General features: G+C 39.2%; 1 protein-coding gene across 4 annotated transcripts in view; it reads left to right on the forward strand.

The window, feature by feature from the left end:
* Positions 1 to 23,304, forward strand: part of ATE1 (arginyltransferase 1) — a 242,350-nt gene that overhangs the window by 17,774 nt on the left and 201,272 nt on the right. For all 4 annotated transcript variants that reach the window (XM_053692644.1, XM_053692642.1, XM_053692643.1 and 1 more), the window contains exon 3: positions 9,021 to 9,083. In XM_053692644.1, coding sequence (XP_053548619.1) covers positions 9,021 to 9,083 — 63 coding nt within the window. The remainder of the gene's footprint in view (positions 1 to 9,020; positions 9,084 to 23,304) is intronic.

Genomic DNA, 23,304 nt, shown 5'->3' on the forward strand with positions numbered 1-23,304 from the left:
CTGCTTTTTATCAAATTTACTTCTCTCACTTGGTATCCTGTGTGGTAGACTGGTAGGAACATAGGAGCTTGCATGTGTCGTTAGCAGTCTGGCAGCAGTGTTTGCAACTATGTTTATAGCAAAGACTATATATTCCCAAACTCAACTAGCATTGCTCATTAACAAAGGATACCAAGAGAAGAAGCAAAATTAAAAGTAGTTGTAAGTAAATTGGAAAGTTGCTTAAAACATGGCATGGCTCTGTCCAGTCCAATTTAGTTTAATTTCGAATTTACACAGTACTGTAATATTAACTTTTATATATTTGTTCATCTAGATCAGTTAGAGCATGCTATTTTAAACAACTTTCCAATTTACTTACTTTACCTAATTTGCTTTGTATTGCTTTGTTGAGAAGCATATTCAATATTGTTGGTGGTGGCATATTTTCCCTCTATCTCGTCTCCTCTGTCAGATACAGAATGCAGTTTTAAAAAAGAAAATGCATTGCAAAACTCCAAGTGCACTTAAAGGGACACTGAACTCAAAAAGAAAGTTGGCACCAATCCAAAGAATACACTTTACTATGAACTAAATTGTTCATCGTTTCGCCGCAATTATTTTTCAATCTTTTCTTATTTTCCAAACCCCCTCTGGGGGTACCGGTTCCCAGAGTCCTATCCTGGATGACAACCCAGGTAGGAATATGGCAGACTTTATCCGCAATGCACGTGCGCAAGCTTCAGAAACGTCAGAATACGTCACTCACTGTTTCTCTCTATTGGAAGCAGAAGACCTGCTCTGCAATAGATAGAGCGGGTCTGCTGCTTTCAATAGAGAGAAACAGTGAGTAATGTAGCTGCACTGAAAAGGTGAGTGCTTTGCGTTCGTATACTGTGTCCATTAGTATACTTCAGGTGGCATCAGCTTCACAAAATGAATTGCGCAATGCGCGAGATGACGAAGAAGATTTATTAACTACCTACTTACAGCAAAATCCAAAGGCTACTTCTCTCTGCTTATCCTCCTTGATCTGTCTGCAGCCTTTGATACTGTCGACCACCCTCTTTTGCTCCAAACACTCATATCCTTCGGCATTTGCGACACAGCTTTCTTGGGGTTCTTTTCCTATCTGTCTAACCGTACCCTTAGTGTAGCCTTCTCTGTGGAATTCTCTGTCCCGTTACCGCTTTCTGTTGGGGTACCACAAGGCTCTGTACTCAGTCCCCTTCTTTTCTCAATCTACACATCATCATTAGGTTCCTTAATAAAATATCCCAGGTTTCAATATCATTTTTATGCTGACGACACCCAAATCTACCTCCTCTGCACCAGGCCTATCTCCTTCCGTGCTAACCCGTGTCACTATCTCTCTCAAATATTATCTTGGATGTCCTCTCACTACCGCAAGCTAAATCTCTCCGAAACTGAGCTCCTTATTTCCCCCCCCTTCTTCTAAAATCTCCACCGCCCCTTTCTCTATAACTGTCGATAACTCCATCATTAGCCCTACCCCACATGCCCGATGTCTTGGGGTCACACTTGACTCAGATTTTTCACTCCTTACATTCAGTCCTTGGCTAAAGCCTGCCGCTTTCACCTTAAAAACATCTCCAAAATTAGACATTTCCTTACACAAGACACAACTAAGATTTTAATCCACTCTCTCATCCTTTCCCGCCTCGACTACTGCAACTCCATCCTCTCTGGTCTCCCTAGCTGCCGCCTAACTCTTTTACAATCCATAATGAATGCCTCTGCCAGGCTCATCTTCCTTACACGCTGCTCTTCATCTGCTGCACCTCTCTGCCAATCCCTTCGCTGGCTTCCTCTGGCCTCCAGGTTTAAACACAAAATTCTCACTCTGACATACAAGGCCCTCAACTGCACTGCTCCCCCCCTAGATCTCAGACCTTGTCTCCAGATACTCTCCCTGCCGTTCCCTTCGCTCTGCACACAACCTCCTACTCTCCTCCTCTCTTGTTACCACTTCACATTCACGTTTACAAGACTTCTCCAGACTAGCTCCCATCTTGTGGAACTCTCTGCCTTGCTCCACAAGAGTCTCCCCTAGTTTTGAAAGCTTCAAGCGCTCCCTAAAGACTCTACTACTCAGGCATACATACAACCTACACTAACCTTTCTAACTCCATTGCTATCCCCTTGAACCCCTTAGCATGTAAGCCTATGAGCCCAGCGGTTTGTAGATCATCTTCATGAGAACTGACTACAACAGTGCAACTCTTGGCAGGGCCCTTTACCCATTTGATCCCTATAAATGTTATCTTGTATACCGCCTATGTTTACAGCGCTGTGGAATCTGTTGCCGCTCTTCAAATACCTGATGATGATGATGATAATCCTGTCTGACGTATAGCCAAGCAAGGAGAAGTAGAAAGGTAGGAAAAAACAAAACGGGGAAAAAAAGGTGCAAACTAGAACTGCCACCAAAAAAATAAATAAATAAAAATCTAATTATATAAAATTAACAAAAAAGCGGCTCTCGTGGATTCTCACTACCAACAATTTCCAACAACAACAATAATTTCCTGATTTGATGTTTTCAGAAGAAGCCACCTGTGGTAAAAAGTAAAACTTTGTCCTTAAAACCGCCTTATCCTAATGCAGTGTTCTCCACAGAAAATGTTGCCAGCCGGTGGTATTATGAAGTAACTGGGTGGTGGCAGTGTAATTCTTTGTAGCCAGGTGATCCGTAAAATCACCAAGTTGGTGCACCCATTAAAAAGGTCCTGAGGAGAACACTGTGGTGAAAACCAAGATAAGGAAGTTTGCAGATGAATGGCAAAACCATGCATAGGCTTAAAAAGAGAGATCTTCAAAACTCTTAGAACCAAATTAAATTTCCAAGGGGAGAAGTTGAATTACTGGATGTATCCTGACTAAAGCTTGTGCAAATCTTTGGATGTCAGAAAACTTGGCCTTTTAAAGAGCTAGCAGATAAACCTTTATCTAAGCCTTGTAAAAATTGAAGAATTCCAGGAATTATAAAGAAACCTTGTTTTTCACACCAGGAAAGAAAAACTTTCCAAATGTTGTGATCGATTTTCCTTGTAACAGGCTTTCTGGCATGAATTTAAGGTTTCAACTACTGCATCAGAAAAGCCTCTGTTTTTAAAATTAGGCATTCAATCTCCAATACTTCAAGTTGAGATACAAGGGACCTTGAGATAGCAGGTTGTGTCTTTGTGAAAGAGACCACGGAGGAGAACTGGACATCTGAACCAGATCTGCAAACCAAATTCTGGGAGGTCAAGTGGGAGCAATCAGAATTACTGATGAGAGGTCTGGTTTGATTCAAGATATCACTCTGGGCAGCAAAACAGGAATGATAGTCCAAATTGTTTCCATTTTGAAAGTAGGAAACCTGAGAAATCCTCTTGTTTTTTTTTGTTTTTTGTTTTTTTTCCTCTTGTTCCAACATGGGGACTGAAACTATCACACCCATGTGTTCCAGATAATGAACACATTAAAAAAAGACGTGCATTTACAGGGTCCTTATTATGTTATTTTATATCCCTGACAAACAATGTTTAAAACCCAAGGGTCTTAAACAAACTGAGACCAGGTCTTCTGAAGAAGGAATAATCTTCCCCCTATTAAAACAAAATTGGGATTGGGGGCCGCACCTTTTATGCTGCTTTGGTAAAAGAGGTAGGCTTTTTTGATTGTTTGGCCTTGTTCCAATAGGAATTAGACTTCCATAAATTCTGGAAGAAGCTTTTTTTTTTGTTTTTTGTTGTTCTGAAGAGCAGGACTTATGGTTCCAAGATTGACGAAAGGAATGAAAACCACTAGTAGCTCTGTGTTTTTTTGTTTTTTTTTTCCTTGGACTTCTTGTCCTGAGGAAGTAAAGCAGCATTTCCTCCAGTCACAGTAGAAATAATGTAGTCTAGACCAAGCACAAACCAGATCTTTTCCGGAAAAGGAAGAGAGAAGTCTAGATTTTAACTCTGTGCTAGGTTACCATGATTTGAGCCACAAAGCTCTTCTGGTTAAACTTTGAACCCCATATTCTTAGCGTTCTAACTATGTCAACAATAGCATCATAAATAAAAGCATTAGCTGACCTTAGAAGTTTTAAAATAAAATCCAGATAATATAGCTTTCCACATTAGGTTTAGGGTTGTGAATACCCAAAGTACATAGAACCTCCTTTAGCAAAGGTACGAAGATGTACCAGCTTGATCATCAGAAATAAGTTCACCTTCAGAAGACAGATCTGAGGTGTCAGACTCTGAATCTTTAAGAAGCTGCTTAGCTGATCTGACTTTGTGAGGTTAATAGTGAGAAGATAAATCAACTGCAGGTTGATTGTCAGACACATTTCTTTTTGAACTTGGAGAAGGCATAGCCACCAACATCTCACTTAGAGAAGGCATAGCCACCAACAGTTGAGCACACAAACTATTTAAAGGGAAAGTAAACATAAAATGTTAATGTTTAAAACGATAGCTAATCCCTTTTTACCTCTGTAATTACCTTGTATCTAAGCTTCTGCTGACTTCCTCCTTACCTCAGATCTTTTGACAGACTTGCATTTCAGGCAATTAGTGCTGACTCTTAAATAACCACGTGCATGAGCACAATGTTATTTATATGAAACGCATGAACTAACGCCCTCTAGCTGTAAAAAAAACTGTCAAATTAATTAATATAATAGGCGGGCTTCAAGGGCTTAGAAATTAGCATATGAGCCTACCTAGGATTAGCTTTCAACTAAGAATAACAAGTGAACAAAGCAAATTTGATAATAAAAGTAAATTAGAAAGTTGTTTAAAATTACATGCCTTATCTGAATAATGAAAGTTTTTAGTTTGGTCTTTACTATCCCTTTAGATCCGGAAGCACTCCCTTGTACAGTAGAATAAAGAGGGAGGACAGATTCTTTTAGAAGCAAGGATTGATTAGAATACAATATAAGTACTGACTGAGTGTACAAAGAATTGTCCAAATTGACATATATCGATTGCCTATAGTTTCAACTCACTAAGAGTCCCACACTGTTGCGGCTATACAGGCAAATTTCCAAAGTGTCAACCCCTAATAAATATTAGAGAGTGTATGGACTTACCGCACCTCTACACAGCCTTCTCAACGTGAATGTAAGCAATGTTAGTTCCGTTATCCCACACCTTCAATGTGAAGTAGGCAGCTATCTTCACTGCTTGGTTATTTGTAGCGCGCGACTTTCAGCTAACGGTTTGCGTGTTGCCTTGCTCCCAAGCCGCCACTGTAAATCGGCACAGGCTATCCTCCAGACTGCAAGGGCTCTCCGCTCTGCCCAGACACCAAAATTCAAATAGCAAAACAAGGTTAGCAGTCTCAGTATATAACCATAAAAGAGATCAAGCCAGGAGCGTGATCTGTATTAAAACTTCCATTTTATTGGGTATGTATATAAAAGCCAAGGGACACAGCAGACAGGTACTGCAGCTAGCTGACGCGTTTCCTGCCTCAAGGGCACTTTATCAGAAATAAACAAATAGGTGTATCTACCTAATTTAAATTACAATGGGAGGTGTCATTTCTGACCAATAGTATTACCTCATACATATACATCACACATTTCACCACCAATTTTTTGCATGTTTAAAAAAAAATTAATCAATACAAAATTTAAAGAAATACATTAAGATACACATAAAACAACTTCAAATTTATTTGGGCTCTTGATCGATATCCAAAAAGCTGGAAAGTTTCATACCCAATTTAATCATATACGACTACTATGTACATATACTTATAAGGTAGATACTTTACAGCAATGTTATTCAAAGAAGGAAAAAAGTATATTTTGATTCAAACCAACTAGAGACAATGATATAATTTTTTATTTTTTTTAATACTGGCAAATAATTAATTTATGTATACAAAGTTAAATGCCAAAAAACATTTCAATAAATGCCAGTAATGATGATAATTACTCCAGTTGGTAAACCTCATTCCCAGAAGATCTTTATCAAGTGGAAAAAGTATCCAATAATCTAAACACAAAATGTATTAGATCACAAATAAATGCTAACAAAATGAAGTCCTATCTATGAACAATTTTACATGGCTTATTTTATTAATGCCTAGGGGTGAGCCTGTGCTCAGTGTGTATATATCCAATATACTTCTCTCTTACTTAATGACATAAATCTATCACCACCACTGACATTGGATTTGATGTGTTCAATCCCTTGGAAGCTGAAGTTCTCAATATTGTTCATAGGCCCTGCAAAATGTTTGGCCACAGGTGTTTTAGTTATCTCAGCCTCCAACGACAGTAAATGTTCTCTAATTCTATCCTGAAAAGCCTAGAGGTGAGACCCACATACAGAAATGTACAAAGTTTACAGGTAACGAGATATATAACCTATAATGAATTACAAGATATTCTATCCCTGATTTTATAAGAATTTTCTGTATTTGTTGAAGTTAATGTTTCAACTACTACTGCATAATTACAGCTTTTGCAGGGCCTCCCTCCACACCTATAAAAGCCAGCCTTCATAGCAAGCCAACTTCTATTAGTTACTTTAGACTTAGATGTATTTACTGATTTTTTTTTTTATCTTATCTCCTATAGTATCCGACCTGCATGATACAAAGTTGCATTGTGTAGAGATTGTTTGTAAATCTACATCCTTCTCTAATATGGGCAACCTTTTCTTAATAATGTTGCAAATATCACCAAATTGGTTACTATATTTAGTGATAAAATGAATACTTCCTCTAGTGTTTATCATTTTTGATGTTATCCTTTAACAGATTCTCCCTGCTGAATCCAGCCACCTGTTCTGACAGACTTTTCAGTAGACTAGATTCATAACCTCTCTCAATAAGACGATATGTTAAATCATTTGCATGCTGCCAATAACTTTGTCTAAGTCTAACATACTGTCCTTTTGGTATCCCTCTCTTTAAGTGATACTGATGTTAGGAATCTGCTCTTAAAATGGTGTTGCCTGTAATCTCCTTTCTGTATACCTTAGTGTATATTTTCTCATTGTCATGACTTAAGAGGACATCCAGATAGGGCATGTTCACCCCCGAAGAATTATATGTAAACTTCAGGTTACCCTCATTTGCATTTAGATGTCCCAAGAAGTCATTAAAGTGAATGTAAATTATACGGTTTTTAATGTACACTACCAAATCTCAATAAACTTACAATTGAAACCGCAATGTTTTTTTTTTCAATAATCATGTTATCATAATATTATTTATATTACAACTTATCTCCGTTTTGAACGATAACTCCTCCCATCCTGGACTTCCTGTATTCTGACTACATTGCGTATAGAGCAGTCCTGCCTGCTCTATTACGTATGTTCTGAAGCGTGCTCCCGAAGATAAATCAATTAGCGCATGCGTTTTAAAACTACGGCTAATATGCGCATGCGTGCCCTGATCCATTTCCAATCGTTATCTGCAAACAAATTCACATTGCGCCTGCGTGTTTTTGCCGCATGCGCTAGACGTGGACGAGCATTGCTTGTCAATCACGATTAGGAAGGGAACGCATGCGCAGTTAGATCGCGTGACGAAGAAAAAAAGGGGCTGGACGCCATGGGGTATAATCTATTATTCGTTTAAGGAACTGTCCATCAACTTAGAAATGAGGGACAAGATTGCCGGCGGAGGAATAAAGTAAGAAAAATACCGATAAATAACTTTATATTCTGATTTCTAATTAAATTTAAAAAAAATCATGACTTAAACTAACGTTTATTTTTGGAGATTCACAACATGAGGATGAGAGGTGACCGTGACTTTACATTCACTTTAAACATTTTCTCAGAACCTTCCCATACTAATATCACATCGTCTATATACCTAGTATAAAATTTGATGTTGTTCCTGAAAATATTCTGTTCACTGAATACCTTTGTTTCTTCAGTCGACCAGATATAAATTGGCATACGAGAGGGCAAATTTTGCCCTCATCACAATACCTCTTAGCTGTATAAAATATTCACCATTGAAAATAAAATAGTTATGACTTAACAAAAATAATATAGCATCCAGTATATATGCGGTTAAATCAGAGTCCTAATCTGAATATATTTCCAGCATTCTCTTGACAGAAACCATGCCCATTTCATGCGGTATGCAAGAGTACAGAGATACAGCATCTATGGTTACAAAAATATAGCTTTCTTTCCATTCGAAGTTTTGTAACAGTCTCAGTAAGTGTTTTGTGTCTCTCAAAATTAGAATACATAAGGTGGTTCATACAAGAATTGCAAAGCTGAGCTGGGGGTGTTTTACAGGAACTAGTTTGCAAAACATACACTTTATTTAAAGAAAATAAATGGTCAGAGGATCTACCATCTTAAGGATCTAAAGTAGTGGGGACAGTTCCAGAATGCTCCCTTACAGTGAAATTCAAACACACTAAAAATAAAAGCACCACAGATTAAAATATATATTTTTTTATACAATATTACTTTAGGCAACGTCAAAGACTAGAGACTCAGGGACTTTAAGCAGAAAAGACTGAGTATGATAATAACAACTGATCTGATTGGCTAGGGGAATAATTAGAAAAAGATTTCCCATCAGTAAATATTAAGTGCACTATATGACTCCCATGCTCTTTTTGAAGCTAAGAGAACTTACCCCCTGCTTGTAGTGAATCTGTAGATTAAAATGGAGGTTGCAGAGAAATTGAGCATTGCCTGAAGAAAGCGGCGAGCAGACAGCGCAGCAGGAAAAAAAAAAAACTTCTTAAGCGCTCCTCAGATAATAGACAAGGCAGAATTTTTTTTTGCATATATACGGTACAAAATAAATGACAATATTTGGCAAATTACTTATAATGTAACATTTTATTTTACAATCTTAAAGTGTTTCATATCCCTTTTTTAAACGTTTATTTTGTTTTCATGTCTCTTGCAATTCAGTGTTTAATTGCTGGTGTTCTTTGTATATATACAGATACTTTAACATCCTTTTAAATAAAACATTTTAAACCACTAGAATTTAGAAAGATTTTCCATTTATTTTAAAAATATTTATTTTTATTTTTTTAGAAGTGGGAAGTATGTGTACAAACCACTGATGCATCAGACATGCTGCCCTCAGTACACCATCAGGTAACTTTCTTTTGCATATTTTCACTGCAATAAATATGATTTTCCACTAAAGGTTCTGTAACTTGTATGGAAATGTAAAGGTTTTTTTTTTTTGTAAGTTGAAGGGACAGTCTGTTAAAAAATAGTTTTAAAAGATAGATAATCCCTTTATTACCCATTGCCCAGTTCTGCCTAACCAGCACTGTTATATTAATATCATTTCTTTCCTAAGATATCGTCCACAACTTCCTCAATTACTAGTGGGAATATCACTCCTGGCCAGCAGGAGGAGGCAAAGAGCACCACAGCCAAGCTGTTAAGTGTCACTTCCCTACCCATAAACCCCAGTCATGCTGTTTGCCTTTTTCAATAGAGGTGAAGTTTTGGTGTCCGAAGAAAATTTGAATTTCTTTTGCTTCAAGCAATATTTTTGGGTCTAGCCGTAGTCCACGTTAATCTCTCCAGTAGGGTAGGGGTGGCTTTAAAGCAGTTAGGAACTCGTAAGGTGGGCCTTGCTGAGTTTTCCTAACATATTTGCTGCCTATGATATAGAAAGCCCAGAGTAGGTTAACTCTGTTATTTCTCTTTCTACAGGTCTCTGTGAGGAGCATGTGTCCTCTCATACCTGATGAGCTGTCTACATGCTGGACGGCGGACTTTGCAGGTAAGTGCTGTAATGTCTACCAGGTGGGAAGACTTTGCACTTATAGGATGTCCTGCAGTAATACATTTGGGGCAAATTTAATCCTTGGGTAAATTTGATTTTGGCATGGGGCAGGCACTTTTATGCATGTGTTAGAGACTTAATTATCTCCTTTAGGAACTGAAGGGGTTAATTACTAATAGCTCTTATTTTTACCCTGTGGATTTTTATTTCCTTTAAATGTGGGTATGTATGTGAGTTGTTTAGACTAGCTGTCGGTTACGATCCGACTCAGTCTCCTCAGTTTAGAAGTCGTTTTCAGGGCTTAATGCTAGGGAAGTCTCTGTTTGTTTAGACTTCTAGCGTATCCAGGAAGTAGGCGGCTCGCTTTTTCGCGACTTCTGTGCAGAGTATCATCTGGTCACGTGATGCTCCTCTTAGTTTTATGGACTCTGAGAGGTGTCGGCTGCACGGAGAAATTCAGCAGCTTAATCCTGTGTTCCTGTTTTCTTTTTCTCTCGTTTTACAAAACGGCAGTTAAGCGCCTCAGTCAAGACCAAGGTGTGGAGGTTCCCAGAGGGTTTTGTTGAGCGTTGTCTTCCCTCTGATACTTTAAATCTTTAATAAAGGTCTTTCAGTTGCTTCTGTGGAAACTATTACGCTAAGATTAAGACAGAGATATTGTTATATCAAATTTACCCAAGCCCATTTATATTTGTGTCAGTAGCAAATTTCTCTTAAGGGATATATTTTTGTTGCCAATGTCTGATACAGAGCAGGAGTCTGTTCTGATGAATTCGTGCCTTTTGTGTATAGAAGCCCAAATTGCTTCTCCTATGCAATTTTTGTTCTATGTGTTAAGAAAAAATTATTTTTTGGTGAGCCTGTCTCTCAGGTTGATGCTGTTCAGGCAATGCCACAGTTTTCTCCTGTAATGTCCCAAGCCTCAATGGCGTCACATGCAGTGCCCTGCAATTCCTCTCAATCTCCTGGGGGAGTTTATTTGCAAGCAGAAATTTCTGCCCAGGTATCTTCAGCAGTATCTGCGGGTTTAGCTGCTTTTCCTGTGTTAAGGGGAAAACGCAAGAGGAAAGTTAGAGATTCAGATAGTAAGGTTTCTGCACCAGCTCTGGCTACCCAAGTTGCCCTTTCTGTTAAATCTGATGAGGAAGATATGTCGGTAGCTTCTGAGGGTGAAATCTCAGATTCGGACAGTGTAATGCCTCTCTGATGCTGAAGTTGTAACCTTAAGATTTAAGCTTGAACACCTCTGTGTACTATTAAAGGAGGTTTTAGCCACTTTGGATGACTCAGATACTCGTTGTCAACCCTAAGAAATCTAGTAAACTTAATAGTTACTTTGATGTTCGTTCCTCTGCAGAGGTGTTTCTTATTCCAGACCGTTCCTCGAAGATTATTACACAGGAATGGGAGAGGCCAGGGATACCTTTTTCCCCGTCTCCTATTTTAAAAATGTTTCCTGTTGCTGACTCCATTAAGGACCCATGGCACACTGTGCCTATGGTAGAAGGGGCCATTTCTACTCTGGCTAAGAGAACTACTATTCCAATTGAGAATAGTTGTTCATTTAAGGATCCAATGGACAAAAAGCTGGAGGATTATTTGAAGAAGATGTATGTTAATCAAGGTCTCCAATGGCAACCTGCAGTGTGTATTGCCACTGTGACAAGTGCGGCATCCTATTGGTTCAACGCCTTGTCTGATTCTCTCCAGGTAAAGACTCCCTTGGATGAGATTCAAGACAGGATTAAGGCTCTTAAACTAGGCAATTCCTTTATTTCTGATGCTACCATGCAGGTTATTAGACTGGTAGCCAAGATATCTAGCTTCTCTGTGCTAGCCACAGGGCATTGTGGCTGAAATCATGGTCAGCTGATGTTTTCTCTAAGGTCAAGCTTCTGGCTATTCCTTACAAAGGTAAGACACTGTTTGGACCTGGTCTGGCAGAAATAATTTCTGACATAATGGGTGGAAAGGGATCTTTTCTAAAGGACATCAGAGTAATTTTCGTTCCAAGTCTTCTTGGAGACCCAATCAGCCTTGGAACAAGGGTAAGCAATCAATGAAACTTGCAGCAGAGTCTAAGTCAGCATGAAGGGTTTGCCTCCGATCCGGGATCGGATCAAGTGGGGGGCAGACGTTCTCAGTTCTATCAAACATGGATACAAGGTATCCCAGGGTTACAAATTGGAATTCAAGACCTTTCCTCCCAGGGGCAGGTTTCACCTCTCAAGATTATATACAGACCAGATAAAAAGAGAGGCGTTCTTGAAATGTGTTCATGATCTCTCCTTACTGGGAGTGATAGTTCCAGTTCCCATACAGGAACAGGGCCTAGGTTTCTATTCCAATCTGTTTGTGGTTCCCAAAAAAGAGGGAACTTTCCAAACCTATTCTAGACCTAAAGTGTCTAAACAAGTTTCTCAGAGTACTGTCCTTCAAGATGGAAACTACTCGTTCCATTCTTCCCTAAGTCCAAGAGGGTCAGTTCATGACAACCATAGACCTGAAGGATGCGTATCTTCATGTTCCCATTCACAGGAATCATCACAAGTTCCTGAGATTTGCCTGTCTAGACAAACATTTTCAGTTTGTGGCTCTTCTGTTTGGCCTGGCCATGGCTTCCAGAATTTTCTCAAAGGTTCTGGGAGCTCTCTTGGCAGTGATCAGGTCCAATTGCTGTGGCGCCTTACCTGGATGACATTTTGGTTCAGGTGCCATCTTTTTAACCAGCAGTCTGTCATGCCGAGCACTTGTTGTCTTTTCTACGTTCCCACTGATGGAAAGTGAATCTGGAAAAGAGTTCCCTTGTTCCAGCTACAAGGGTAGTTTTCTTAGGGACCATAATAGATTCCCTATCTATGAATATATTTCTGACGGAGGTCAGAAAATCAAAAATTCTTTCCTCTTGCCTCTCTCTGCAGTCTACTGTTCGGCCATCAGTGGCTCAATGTATGGAGGTAATTGGTCTAATGGTCGCTTCCATGGCATCATTCCCTTTGCTCAATTACATTTGAGAGCTCTGCAGTTGTGCATGCTCAGACAATGGAACGGGGATCATTCGGATTTGTCTGAGGATAGATCTAGATCAGTAAACAAGAGACTCTCTTCCGTGGTGGATTTCTCAGGAGCATCTGTCTCAAGGCACGTGCTTCAGGAGACCTTCCTGGGTGATTGTGACCACGGACGCCAGCCTGCTGGGCTGGGGAGCAGTCTGGGACTCGTTGAAGGCACAGGGACTATGGACTCGGGAGCTGTCTGCTCTCCCCATAAACATCTTGGAGTTGCGAGCGATTTACAGTGCTCTGATAGCTTGGCCTCAGTTGTCCTTAGCCTGGTTTATCAGGTTCCAGTCGGACAATATCACCTCAGTGGCTTACATCAACCACCATGGAGGAACTCGGAGTTCCTTAGCCATGAAGAAGGTGGCTCGCATTGTTCAGTGGGCGGAAGCTCACAATTGCTGTCTATCTGCCATCCACATTCCAGGAATAGACAACTGGGAAGCGGACTTACTGAGCAGACAGTTCATCCCGGGGAGTGAGCTCTCCATCCGGAGGTGTTCTCCAGGTTAACCCTCAAATGGGGGGTGCTGGAGTTGGATCTGATGGCGTCTCGGCAAAACGCCAAGCTTCCAAGGTACGGTTCAAGGTCAAGGGATCCGCAGGTCGCCCTGATAGATGCTCTGGCGGTTCCTTGGGATTTCAGTCTAGCATAACTGTTTCCTCCGTTTGCACTCCTTCCACGAGTCATTGCTCGTATCAAGCAGGGAGAGAGCATCTGTAATTCTAATAGCCCCTGCATGGCCTTGCAGGATCTGGTATGCAGACTTAATGGAGATGTTATCTCTCCCACCTTGGAGGTTGCCTCTGAGGAAGTACTTTCTAACTCAGGGCCCATTCCTTCATCCAAATCTTGTTTCTCTAAAAATGGCTGCTTGGAGATTGAACGCTTAGTCCTGTCTAAGCGTGGTTTTTCTGAGTCGGTCATTGAGACTTTGATTCAGGCTCGTAAGCCTGTTACTAGAAAGATTTACCATAAGGTATGGCGTAAATACCTTTATTGGTGTGAATCCAAGGAATACTCTTGGAATAGGGTCAGGATTCCTAGAGTTCTGTTTTTTTTCCAGGAAAGTCTGGAGAAGGGATTATCAGTCAGTACTCTGAAAGGTCAGATTTCTGCTTTTTTTTTTGTTACATTAGCGTCTGGCGGATGTGCCAGATGTTCAATCTTTTTGTCAGGCCCTGATCAGGATCAAGCCTGTGTTTTAGATCTGTTGCTTCTCCTTGGAGCCTTAACCTTGTTCTTAAAGTTTTGCAGCAGGCTCAGTTTGAGCCATTGCATTCCATAGATATTAAGGTATTATCTTGGAAGGTTTTGTTTCTTTTCTTTTTGCTATCTCTTCTGCTCGGAGAGTTTTTGAACTCTCGGCCTTGCAGTGTGATTCACCCTTCTTATCTTTCATGCGGATAAGGGATTTCTGCCTAAAGTGGTTTCAGAAATATTAATCAGGAAATTGTTGTTCCTTCTTTATGTCTTAATCCTTCTTCTCATAAGGAACATTTGTTGCACAACCTGGATGTTGTTCGTGCTCTAAAGTTCTACCTACAGGCAAGTAAGGATTTTCGCCAGTCTTCTGTACTGTTTGTTTGTTTCTCTGGAAAGCGTAAAGGTCAGAAAGCGACTGCTACTTTTTTCTCTCTGGTTGAGAAGTATAATTCATTTTGCTTATGAGACTGCTGGTCAGCAGCCTCCTGAGAGAATTACGGCTTATTCCATGAGGGCTGTCTCCTCTTCTTGGGCTTTCAAAAATGAAACTTCTGTGGAACAGATTTGCAAGGCTGCAACTTGGTCCTCTCTGCATACTTTTCAAAATTTTACACATTTGATACTTTTGCCTCAGCCGAATCTTCTTTTGGGGGAAAGGTTCTTCAAGCGGTGGTGCCTTCTGTTTAGGTCTACCTGTCTTCTTATCCCTCCCTAGTCATCTGTGTCCTCTAGCTTGGGTATTGGTTCCCGCTAGTAATTGAGGACTTCGTGGACTCACCATATCCAGAAATAAATAAATTTATCAGGTAAGCATACATTTTGTTTTTACCTCTGTTATTACCTGTATCTAAGCCCCTGCAGACTGCTCCTTATCTCAATGCTTTTTACAAACTTGCATTTTAGCAAATTAGTGCTGGTTCTTGTATAAACAATTATAATTCTCCATGGGAGGGGGCATAATGTTATCTACATGGCACACATAAACTGGTTGTTGTGCAAGATTTAAAAAGCACTGAGATAAGGTCCTTCAGGGGCTTAGAAACAGGCAAACTTAGAGGTTATACAATATATTAATATAACAATGTTGGTTATGTAAATTTGGTTACTGGGTAGTAAATGGTGTTATCTGTCTTTTTAAACACTAAAAACAAAACATGTAGACTGTTTCTTTTAAAGGGACACTCAAGTCAAAATTAAACTTTCATTATTCAGATAGAGCATGCAATTTTAAACAACTTTCCAATTTACTTTGATTAAAAAAAAGTGCACAGTCTTTTTATATTTAAACTTTTTAAGTCACCAGCTCTTACTGAACATGTGCAAGAATTCACAGAATAAGCGTATAGGCATTTGTGATTGGCTGATGGCTGTCACATGGTACGTGTATGCATTTGTGATTGGCTGATGGCTGTCACATAGTACAGGGGGAGTGGAAATAGACGTAACTTTTTAAAATCTACTATTCATTTTAAGTTCAGACTAAGTGCTATTGCATTTGTTGATTATGCAATTCTACTGTGTTAACTGGTCCTTTAAGGAAACATTTTTACCCCTTAGAATTCTTTTAAAAATTCCATGTGAATAAAACTGTTCTATAATGTTACAGCGGTTTATTTATATTATGTATCACCTATTCACTTAGCTAATTCTCGTATTGAAAACAGAACCCAGAAAACCGCCTAAAGTTGTAATTTGCTGCACATATGAACAACATGCCCACTGGCAAGGGAAAAAAAAGTATGTGACAAACTGTGAATAAAACAAATCCTGGCTTAAAGGCTTTCTTTGTTTTCTGTACACAGAAATCTTACTCTTTTATGCATTTTTAATTAGGTGTTTCCCAACCGCGGTCCTCAAGTACCCCCAACAGTCCTGGTTTTCATTATAGCTGAACTAGAGCACAGGTGAAATAATCAGCTGATGGGTGAGAGCAGGTTAGTAACCATGGTTACTGATCAGCTGATTACTTCATCTGTGCACCGGCTCAGCTATAATGAAAACCAGGCCTGTTGGGGGTACTTGAGGACCGCGGTTGGGAAATACTTATTTAAACTTGAGAAAAAAATACTTCTTGATTTCTATAAAAACTGGTAGTTTTTGTTTTATGACTTTTAAATCTTCTAACAGGGCAAATCTATTTTGATTTGATCTTGTATTATATCATTAAAGGAACATGAAACCAAACATTTTTCTATGAGATAGAACATACAATTTTAAATAATGTTCCAATGTTCTATTATCTAATTTTCTTTGTTTTCTTGTTATCCTTTGTTGAAAAGTAGGGACGTAAGCTCAGGAGTGTGCACGTGTCTGCAGCGATTTTACAGCAATTTTACAGCAATGTTATACATTAACAAGAGCACTACATGGCAGCACAGCACTATTTCCTGTCATGTAGTGCTTTAGGCATGTGCACGCTACCTACCTAAGTCTCTCTTCAACAAAGAATAACATGAGAGCGAGGCAGATGTTATAATACAAGTAAATTGAAACCTTATTTTTTTTAAAAAACTTTTTTTTAAATGTATTGTCTATCTGAATAATAAAAGAAAAAATTGGGGTTTCATGTACATTTTGAGACCCCCCCACACACACAACAATGTGAATATACTGTAAAATTGTTTTTCCCTTAATGTGTTTCCAATTACTTTTTTTACCAACTGCAGAGTATACAATGTATGAGATTTGCTTTTTAAGCTTTATTTGTGTATATGAATTAGCTGATTTTGTGTCTTAAAGCAACAACCTAATAAAAACATAATTTATGTAAGAACTTACCTGATAAATTAATTTCTTTCATATTGGCAAGAGTCCATGAGCTAGTGACGTATGGGATATGCAATCCTACCGGGAGGGGCAAAGTTTCCCAAATCTCAAAATGCCTATAAATACCACACCCACAATTCAGTTTAACGAATAGCCAAGTAGTGGGGTGATCAAATAAGAAGTAAAAAAGCATACAAAAAGAGGAACTGGAAATATAATTGTGCTTTTATACAAAAATCATAACCACTATAAAAAGGGTGGGCCTCATGGACTCTTGCCAGTATGAAATAATTGAATTTATCAGGTAAGTTCTTACATAAATTGTTTTCTTTCATGTAATTGGCAAGAGTCTATGAGCTAGTGACGTATGGGATAGAAATACCCAAGATGTGGAAGACCACAGAAGAGTCGCTAGAGAGGGAGGGATAAAATAAAAACAGCTATTTCCGCTGTAAAAAAATTAAACCCACTCATAAATTTCGCATAAATTACAAGAAAAAACTTAAATCATAAGCAGAAGAATCAAACTGAGACAGCTGCCTAAAGAACTTTTCTACCAAAGACTGCTTCAGAAGAAGCAAATACATCAAAATGGTAAAATTTAGTAAATGTATGCAAAGAAGACCAAGTTGCTGTTTTGCAAATTTGATCAACCGAAGCTTCATTCTTAAAAGGCCAAGAAGTGGTGAATGATCTAGTAGAATGAGCTGTAATTCTCTGAGGCGGAGATTGCCCCGCCTCCAAATAAGCCTTGTGAATCAAAAGGTTTAACCAAGATGCCAAAGAAATGGCAGAGGCTTTCTGACCTTTCCTAGAACCGGAAAAAAAACCAACAAATAGACTAGAAGTCTTCCTGAAATCTTTCGTAGTTTTGACATATTTCAAAGCTCTTACAACATCCAAAGAATGTAAAGATCTTTCAAGAGTATTGTTAGGATTAGGACACAAAGAAGGAACAACAATTTCCCTACTAATGTTGTTAGAATTCACAACCTTAGGAAGAAATTTAAATGAAGTCCGCAAAACAGCCTTATCCTGATGTAAAAACGGAAAAGGAGACTCACAAGAGAGAGCAGACAAATCAGAAACTCTTCTAGTTGAACAAAACAGTGAATATCAGGAAGCTTAGCAATCTTTCTATGCAATAAAACAGAGCAGAGATTTGTCCCTTCAAAGTACTTGCAGACAAACCTTTATCCAAACCATCCTGAAGAAACTGTAAAATTCTAGGAATTCTAAAAGAATGCCAAGAGAATTTATGAGAAAAACACCATGAAATATAGGTTTTCCAAACCCGATAATACATTTTTCTTGAAACAGACTCTATGACTAAGCACTAAGCGTTCAATTTCCATACATTCAAATTTAGCAATTTGAGATCCTGATGGAAAAACGGCCCTTGAGACAGAAGGTCTAGCCTTAAAGGAAGTGGCCAGGGTTGGCAACTGGACATTCGGACAAGATCCGCATACCAAAACCTGTGAGGTCATGCTAGTGCTATCAGAAACACATGCGATTGTTCCATTATAATCTTGGAGATCACCCTTGGAAGAAGAACTAGAGGCGGAAAGATGTAAGCAGGTTGGTATGGCCAAGGAACTGCTAACGCATCTACCATCGCCGCCTGAGGATCCCTGAACCTTGAAAGATACCTGGGAAGTTTCTTGTTTAGGTGGGACGCCATGAGATCTATTTCTGGAAGACCCAACATTTGTACAATCTGACAAAATACATCTGGATGGTGAGACCATTCCCCTGGATATAAAGTCTGACGGCTGTCTACACCCGGGATATGTATTGCAGAATTTAGACAGGAGTTGAATTCTGCCCAAGAAAGTATTCCAGATACTTCTTTTGTCGCTAAAGGACTGCGGGACCAACCCTGATGATTGACATATGCCACAGTTGTGATATTGTCTGTTTGAAAATGAATAAATAATTCCCTCTTCAGTAGAGGCCAAGCCTGAAGAGCCCTGAAAATAGCATGGAGTTCTAAAATATTGATTGGTATCTTCGCCTTTTGAGGATTCCAAACCCCTTGTGCTGTCAGAGACCCCCAGACAGCTCCCCAACCTGTGAGACTTGCATCTGTTGAAATCACAGTCCAGGAAGGACAAACAAGAGGCCCCCTTGAACAATAAGGTGATGGTTTAATCAACAAGTCAGTGAGAGTTGAGTGTTGGGATTTAAGAATATCAATTGTGATATCAGAGTATAATCCCTGTACCATTGATTCAGCATGCAAAGCTGCAGAGGTCTCATATGAAAACGAGCAAAGGGGATGCAGTCATGAGACCTAAAACTTCCATGCACATAGCCACTGAAGGGAATGATCGAGACTGAAGGTTTTGTCAGGCAGAAACCAATTTCATTCATCTCTTGTCTGTTAGATTCAGTGTCCATGACTCTGTCTTTATCTGGAAATCTAAAAAGGTGACCCTTGTCTGAGGAATCAAACTCTTTGGAAAATTGATCCTCCAACCATGTCTTTGAAGAAACACAAGTTGATTACTGTGAGATTTTCTAAATGAAAAGATTGAGCCAGTACCAAGATATCATCCAAATAAGGAAACACTGCAATACCCTGCTCTCTGATTACAGATAGTTTCTTGGAGCTGTCGCTAGGCCAAATGGAAGAGTGACAAATTGGTAATGCTTGTCTAGAAAAGAGAATCTCAGAAAATGATAGTGGTCTGGATGAATCGGAATGTGAAGATGTGCATCCTTTAAGTCTATTGTGGGCATATAATGACCTTGCTGATCAAAAGGCAGAATAGTCCTTATAGTGACCATCTTGAAAGTTGGGACCCTTACAAAGTGATTCAAAAATTTTGGATCCAGAACTTGTCTGAATAAATATTCCTTCTTCGGGACAATGAATAGATTTGAATAAAAACCCATTCCCTGTTCCAGAAGTGGAACTGGTACAATTACCCCTAAAAGCTCCAGATCTGAAACACATTTCAGAAAAGCCTGAGCTCTCACAGGATTTGTTGGAACGTGAGAGAGACAAAACTTTTTCACAGGAGGTCTTATTCTGAAACCTGTTTGATACCCTTGAGAGACAATATTCTGAATCCAATTACTCTGAACGGAACCTGCCCAAACGTCTTGAAATAATTTCAATCTGCCCCCCACCAGTAGAACTGGATTGAGGGCCGCACCTTCATGCAGTTTTGGGGGCTGGCTTTGGTTTCTTAAAAAACTTGGATTTATTCCAACTCAAAGATGGCTTCCAAATATATATACACACAAAACACGGAAAGAGAGAGAGAGAGAGAGAGAGAGAGAGAGAGTCAATCACAGTGATAGGTTGATAATGTGCTATTGAAAAGATATATACACAAATCCGTGTCATTAATGATATACATCAGAATGTATTGCATAGTGATCAAAGTGAAAAATATATCAACATATATGTGTATACTACTCCCAAGCTCTGCAAAGGATCTGACTTAAATGGAGTTTAAATAAACAAAAAACTTGTGCATTGATTCTTAACATCACTCCGTAACCTATTTGCACATGCAGGATCAGCCAATAGTATCATTTCAGTAGAGCAACACACACCCTGGTGTCTTCCAATCCTAAGGCTAGAGCCTACCATCACAACAACACACCCCTTAGTACTATTCGATCATTAAGCTTCAGTCTAGTGTCAACACACTTACTCAACAACTCCCCTTCCTAATCTTGGAATATTGCAACCTCCTTGTTGTGGTATCCGTGTAGAAACCGCTGACAGTAATAACAAGCAACTCCTCACACAGTGTCTCGCAATGTTAACCACCTCTTTTCATCACAATCTTACCTTTAGGACTATGCCGTTTTGGTAACTCGCTCCAAACCACTCCCCCGATGGGTGTCTCAATATCCCGGGTCTCAGCGTCTGGTATTGGTTACACTGCGTTCAACACGATCAGAGTAACAACGCTTTGGCTCAGCCCACTTTCCTTCCCAGCTCACCTAATGAGTATTGCCATAGTGAGGATGTTACTCATTGGGCCAAATGTCCTCATTTCGTCATAGTGGGTGTATCATACCATATAACAATGCACACTCCCTTAGCAAGTGTCATAATAGGCAGTGATGGAGATTCTACCCGGACCAATCTGCATTAACATATTCTCCGGTGGGTGTGCATCACCACCGTGGCCACACAGTGTTTATAAAATAATGATATATGCCTATGAACAATCTCATACCGATCACTACACCTAATCACAGCATCTGTATTCATGGATCAAAATCTCTTGACTACACACGTACCCAATTAGTTACTGTTTCGAAGCCCGACTGATGTTTCTATATATCAGACCTCCTATTTTCCTTCATACATAATTAGTATCTGATCCTGTGAAAATAAATCAATCTATACTCCAGGAATCTTATCTTCCCTAATCCATCATCATCAACAAAAAATTATAATAAAATAAGTAGATACCATATATCAGACCTTGTGTCTTCCATCATAATCTTTAGTACCCATCAATATATATATTAAGTCCCTGCTTCAAAGAATGTAAACATAGATACCTATGTACTACAGACCTTACTTCTATTATATTCTTTGTGTGTAAATCCCGAATAGCGCAGATGAATATACACTCAGGATCAAACCGAAATAACTGTAAGTCAGATGTCCTATCTTCCCCTTAGACATTCAAAATGGATCACGAAAAATGCCAACATTAGTAATATCGATAGTACTGTCCTATATTCTAAATGTGAACAATGCTCTGCTGTGCTTCTCACCTTCAAGACCCCCCCCCCCCCCAGGTAACTGTGCCTACTATTCCTCATTCATACGAAAGTGTTAAACCCTTCACTAAAAATATCTTCATTATTTATCATTTTTATGGGGGAAGTCAAACCCCCATCTGAAAACCTTGTCAACTATCCCTATATATCTATAGATACTATGTCCTAAATCACCTCTTTATAAAACAACCTCTCCCAACCAGGATCAAGACTATCATACCCTCTTTTTGAGATTACCAAATTTACACTGCTGTAATCCTATAGCTAATAATCCTCCATGATAAAAAAAGCAAAAAAAACCCTCCAAAAATGTAAGATAAATTGAAAATTTAAAAACAATTTGCACACATATCCTAACAATATGCCCTCAGATCAGCCACATCAAATTATAGCCTTAATTACAACCTCTGTATTCGTACAGTAAAGAACATCTACATATACATGATTCTATAGCCTCAAAGGGCTCTCAGTTGTTAAAACAACCATTTAACCAGTCATATGTGAAGACACATCTCCCTTTGCCCTCCGAATGGTGTCATAAACTCTCATCATCTCCTAATTAGTTTATCATAGTGACATTTCATGGTCATGGAACCTTGTACTCTCATTAAAAAAAAGTCATAATCAGCATGACTGGATGTTAATGTTGACCACAATTATAGACTCTCATTAATTATAGATAGCATTGCCATCCAGTGTGAACATTCAGGCCCCTTGGATTGAGTCCCTATTCATAGATCCATCTGGCCTCCTTCTGTAGGAAGATCTTATCTCTATTACCCCCTCTTCTGAGTTTGGGGACATGATCTGTGATGCAAAATCTTAGGTCCTTCACTGTGTGTCCTGCCTCCATGAAATGACGGGCCATTGGTTGATCCGATTTGCCTTTTTGGATGGCTGTTCTAATGCTTGACCGGTGGTTGGGTATCCTCGTTCTTGCGTCGTCTACTGTTTTCCCTGTGTAGTATTTCCCACACGGGCATGTGCATATTTTCAAATAGGGCATGTAATTGTAAACAACTTTCCAATTTACTTTTATCAACAATTTTGCTGTGTTCTCTTGGTATTCTAGTTGAAAGCAAACCTAGGAAGGTGCATATGATCATTTCTAAGCCCTTGAAGACTGCCTCTATTTTATTTACTTTTCACAGCAGGGGAGAACAAGCTCATGTAGGCCATATAGATAGCATTGTGATCACGCCCGTGGCTAGTGGCAGACACTGCACTAATTGGCTAAAATGCAAGTCAATAGGTAATAACTAAAAGTCATGTGGTTAGGGGCGGTCAGAAGATGCTTAGATACAAGTTAGTCACAGAAATAAAAAGTGTATTAATATAACAGTGTTGGTTTTGCAAAACTGGGGAATGGGCAATAAAGGGATTATCTATCTTTTTAAAAAACAAAAATTCTGGTGTTGACTGTCCCTTTAACAGGGGATAAGGGGCTAGAGTGAGCATCTCAGTGAGTACTTTCTTCTTATAGCCCTATAGACATTTCATTCCATCTGTGTTGTTCCGTATGACTCTTTGATATTGTGCTTTGGGGATATTCTTGATTAGGGTCGGTTGATGGCAGCTCTTGGCATGTAGAATTGAGTTACAATCAGTTTATTTTCTAAATAATGTTGTTCCCAGACGATCTGTGTCTTTAAATATTCTTACATCAAGGTAGTCCACTGTTACTGTGCTTGCAGTGTGGCTAAACCTGATTGTACTTTCCATCTCATTGAGGCTATGGATCCAAGCTTTAAGTGTGTTTTATCATCTTGCCATAGGAGGAAG

This window comes from Bombina bombina, chromosome 9, assembly GCF_027579735.1.
Source record: "Bombina bombina isolate aBomBom1 chromosome 9, aBomBom1.pri, whole genome shotgun sequence".
NCBI classification, from domain to species: domain Eukaryota; kingdom Metazoa; phylum Chordata; class Amphibia; order Anura; family Bombinatoridae; genus Bombina; species Bombina bombina.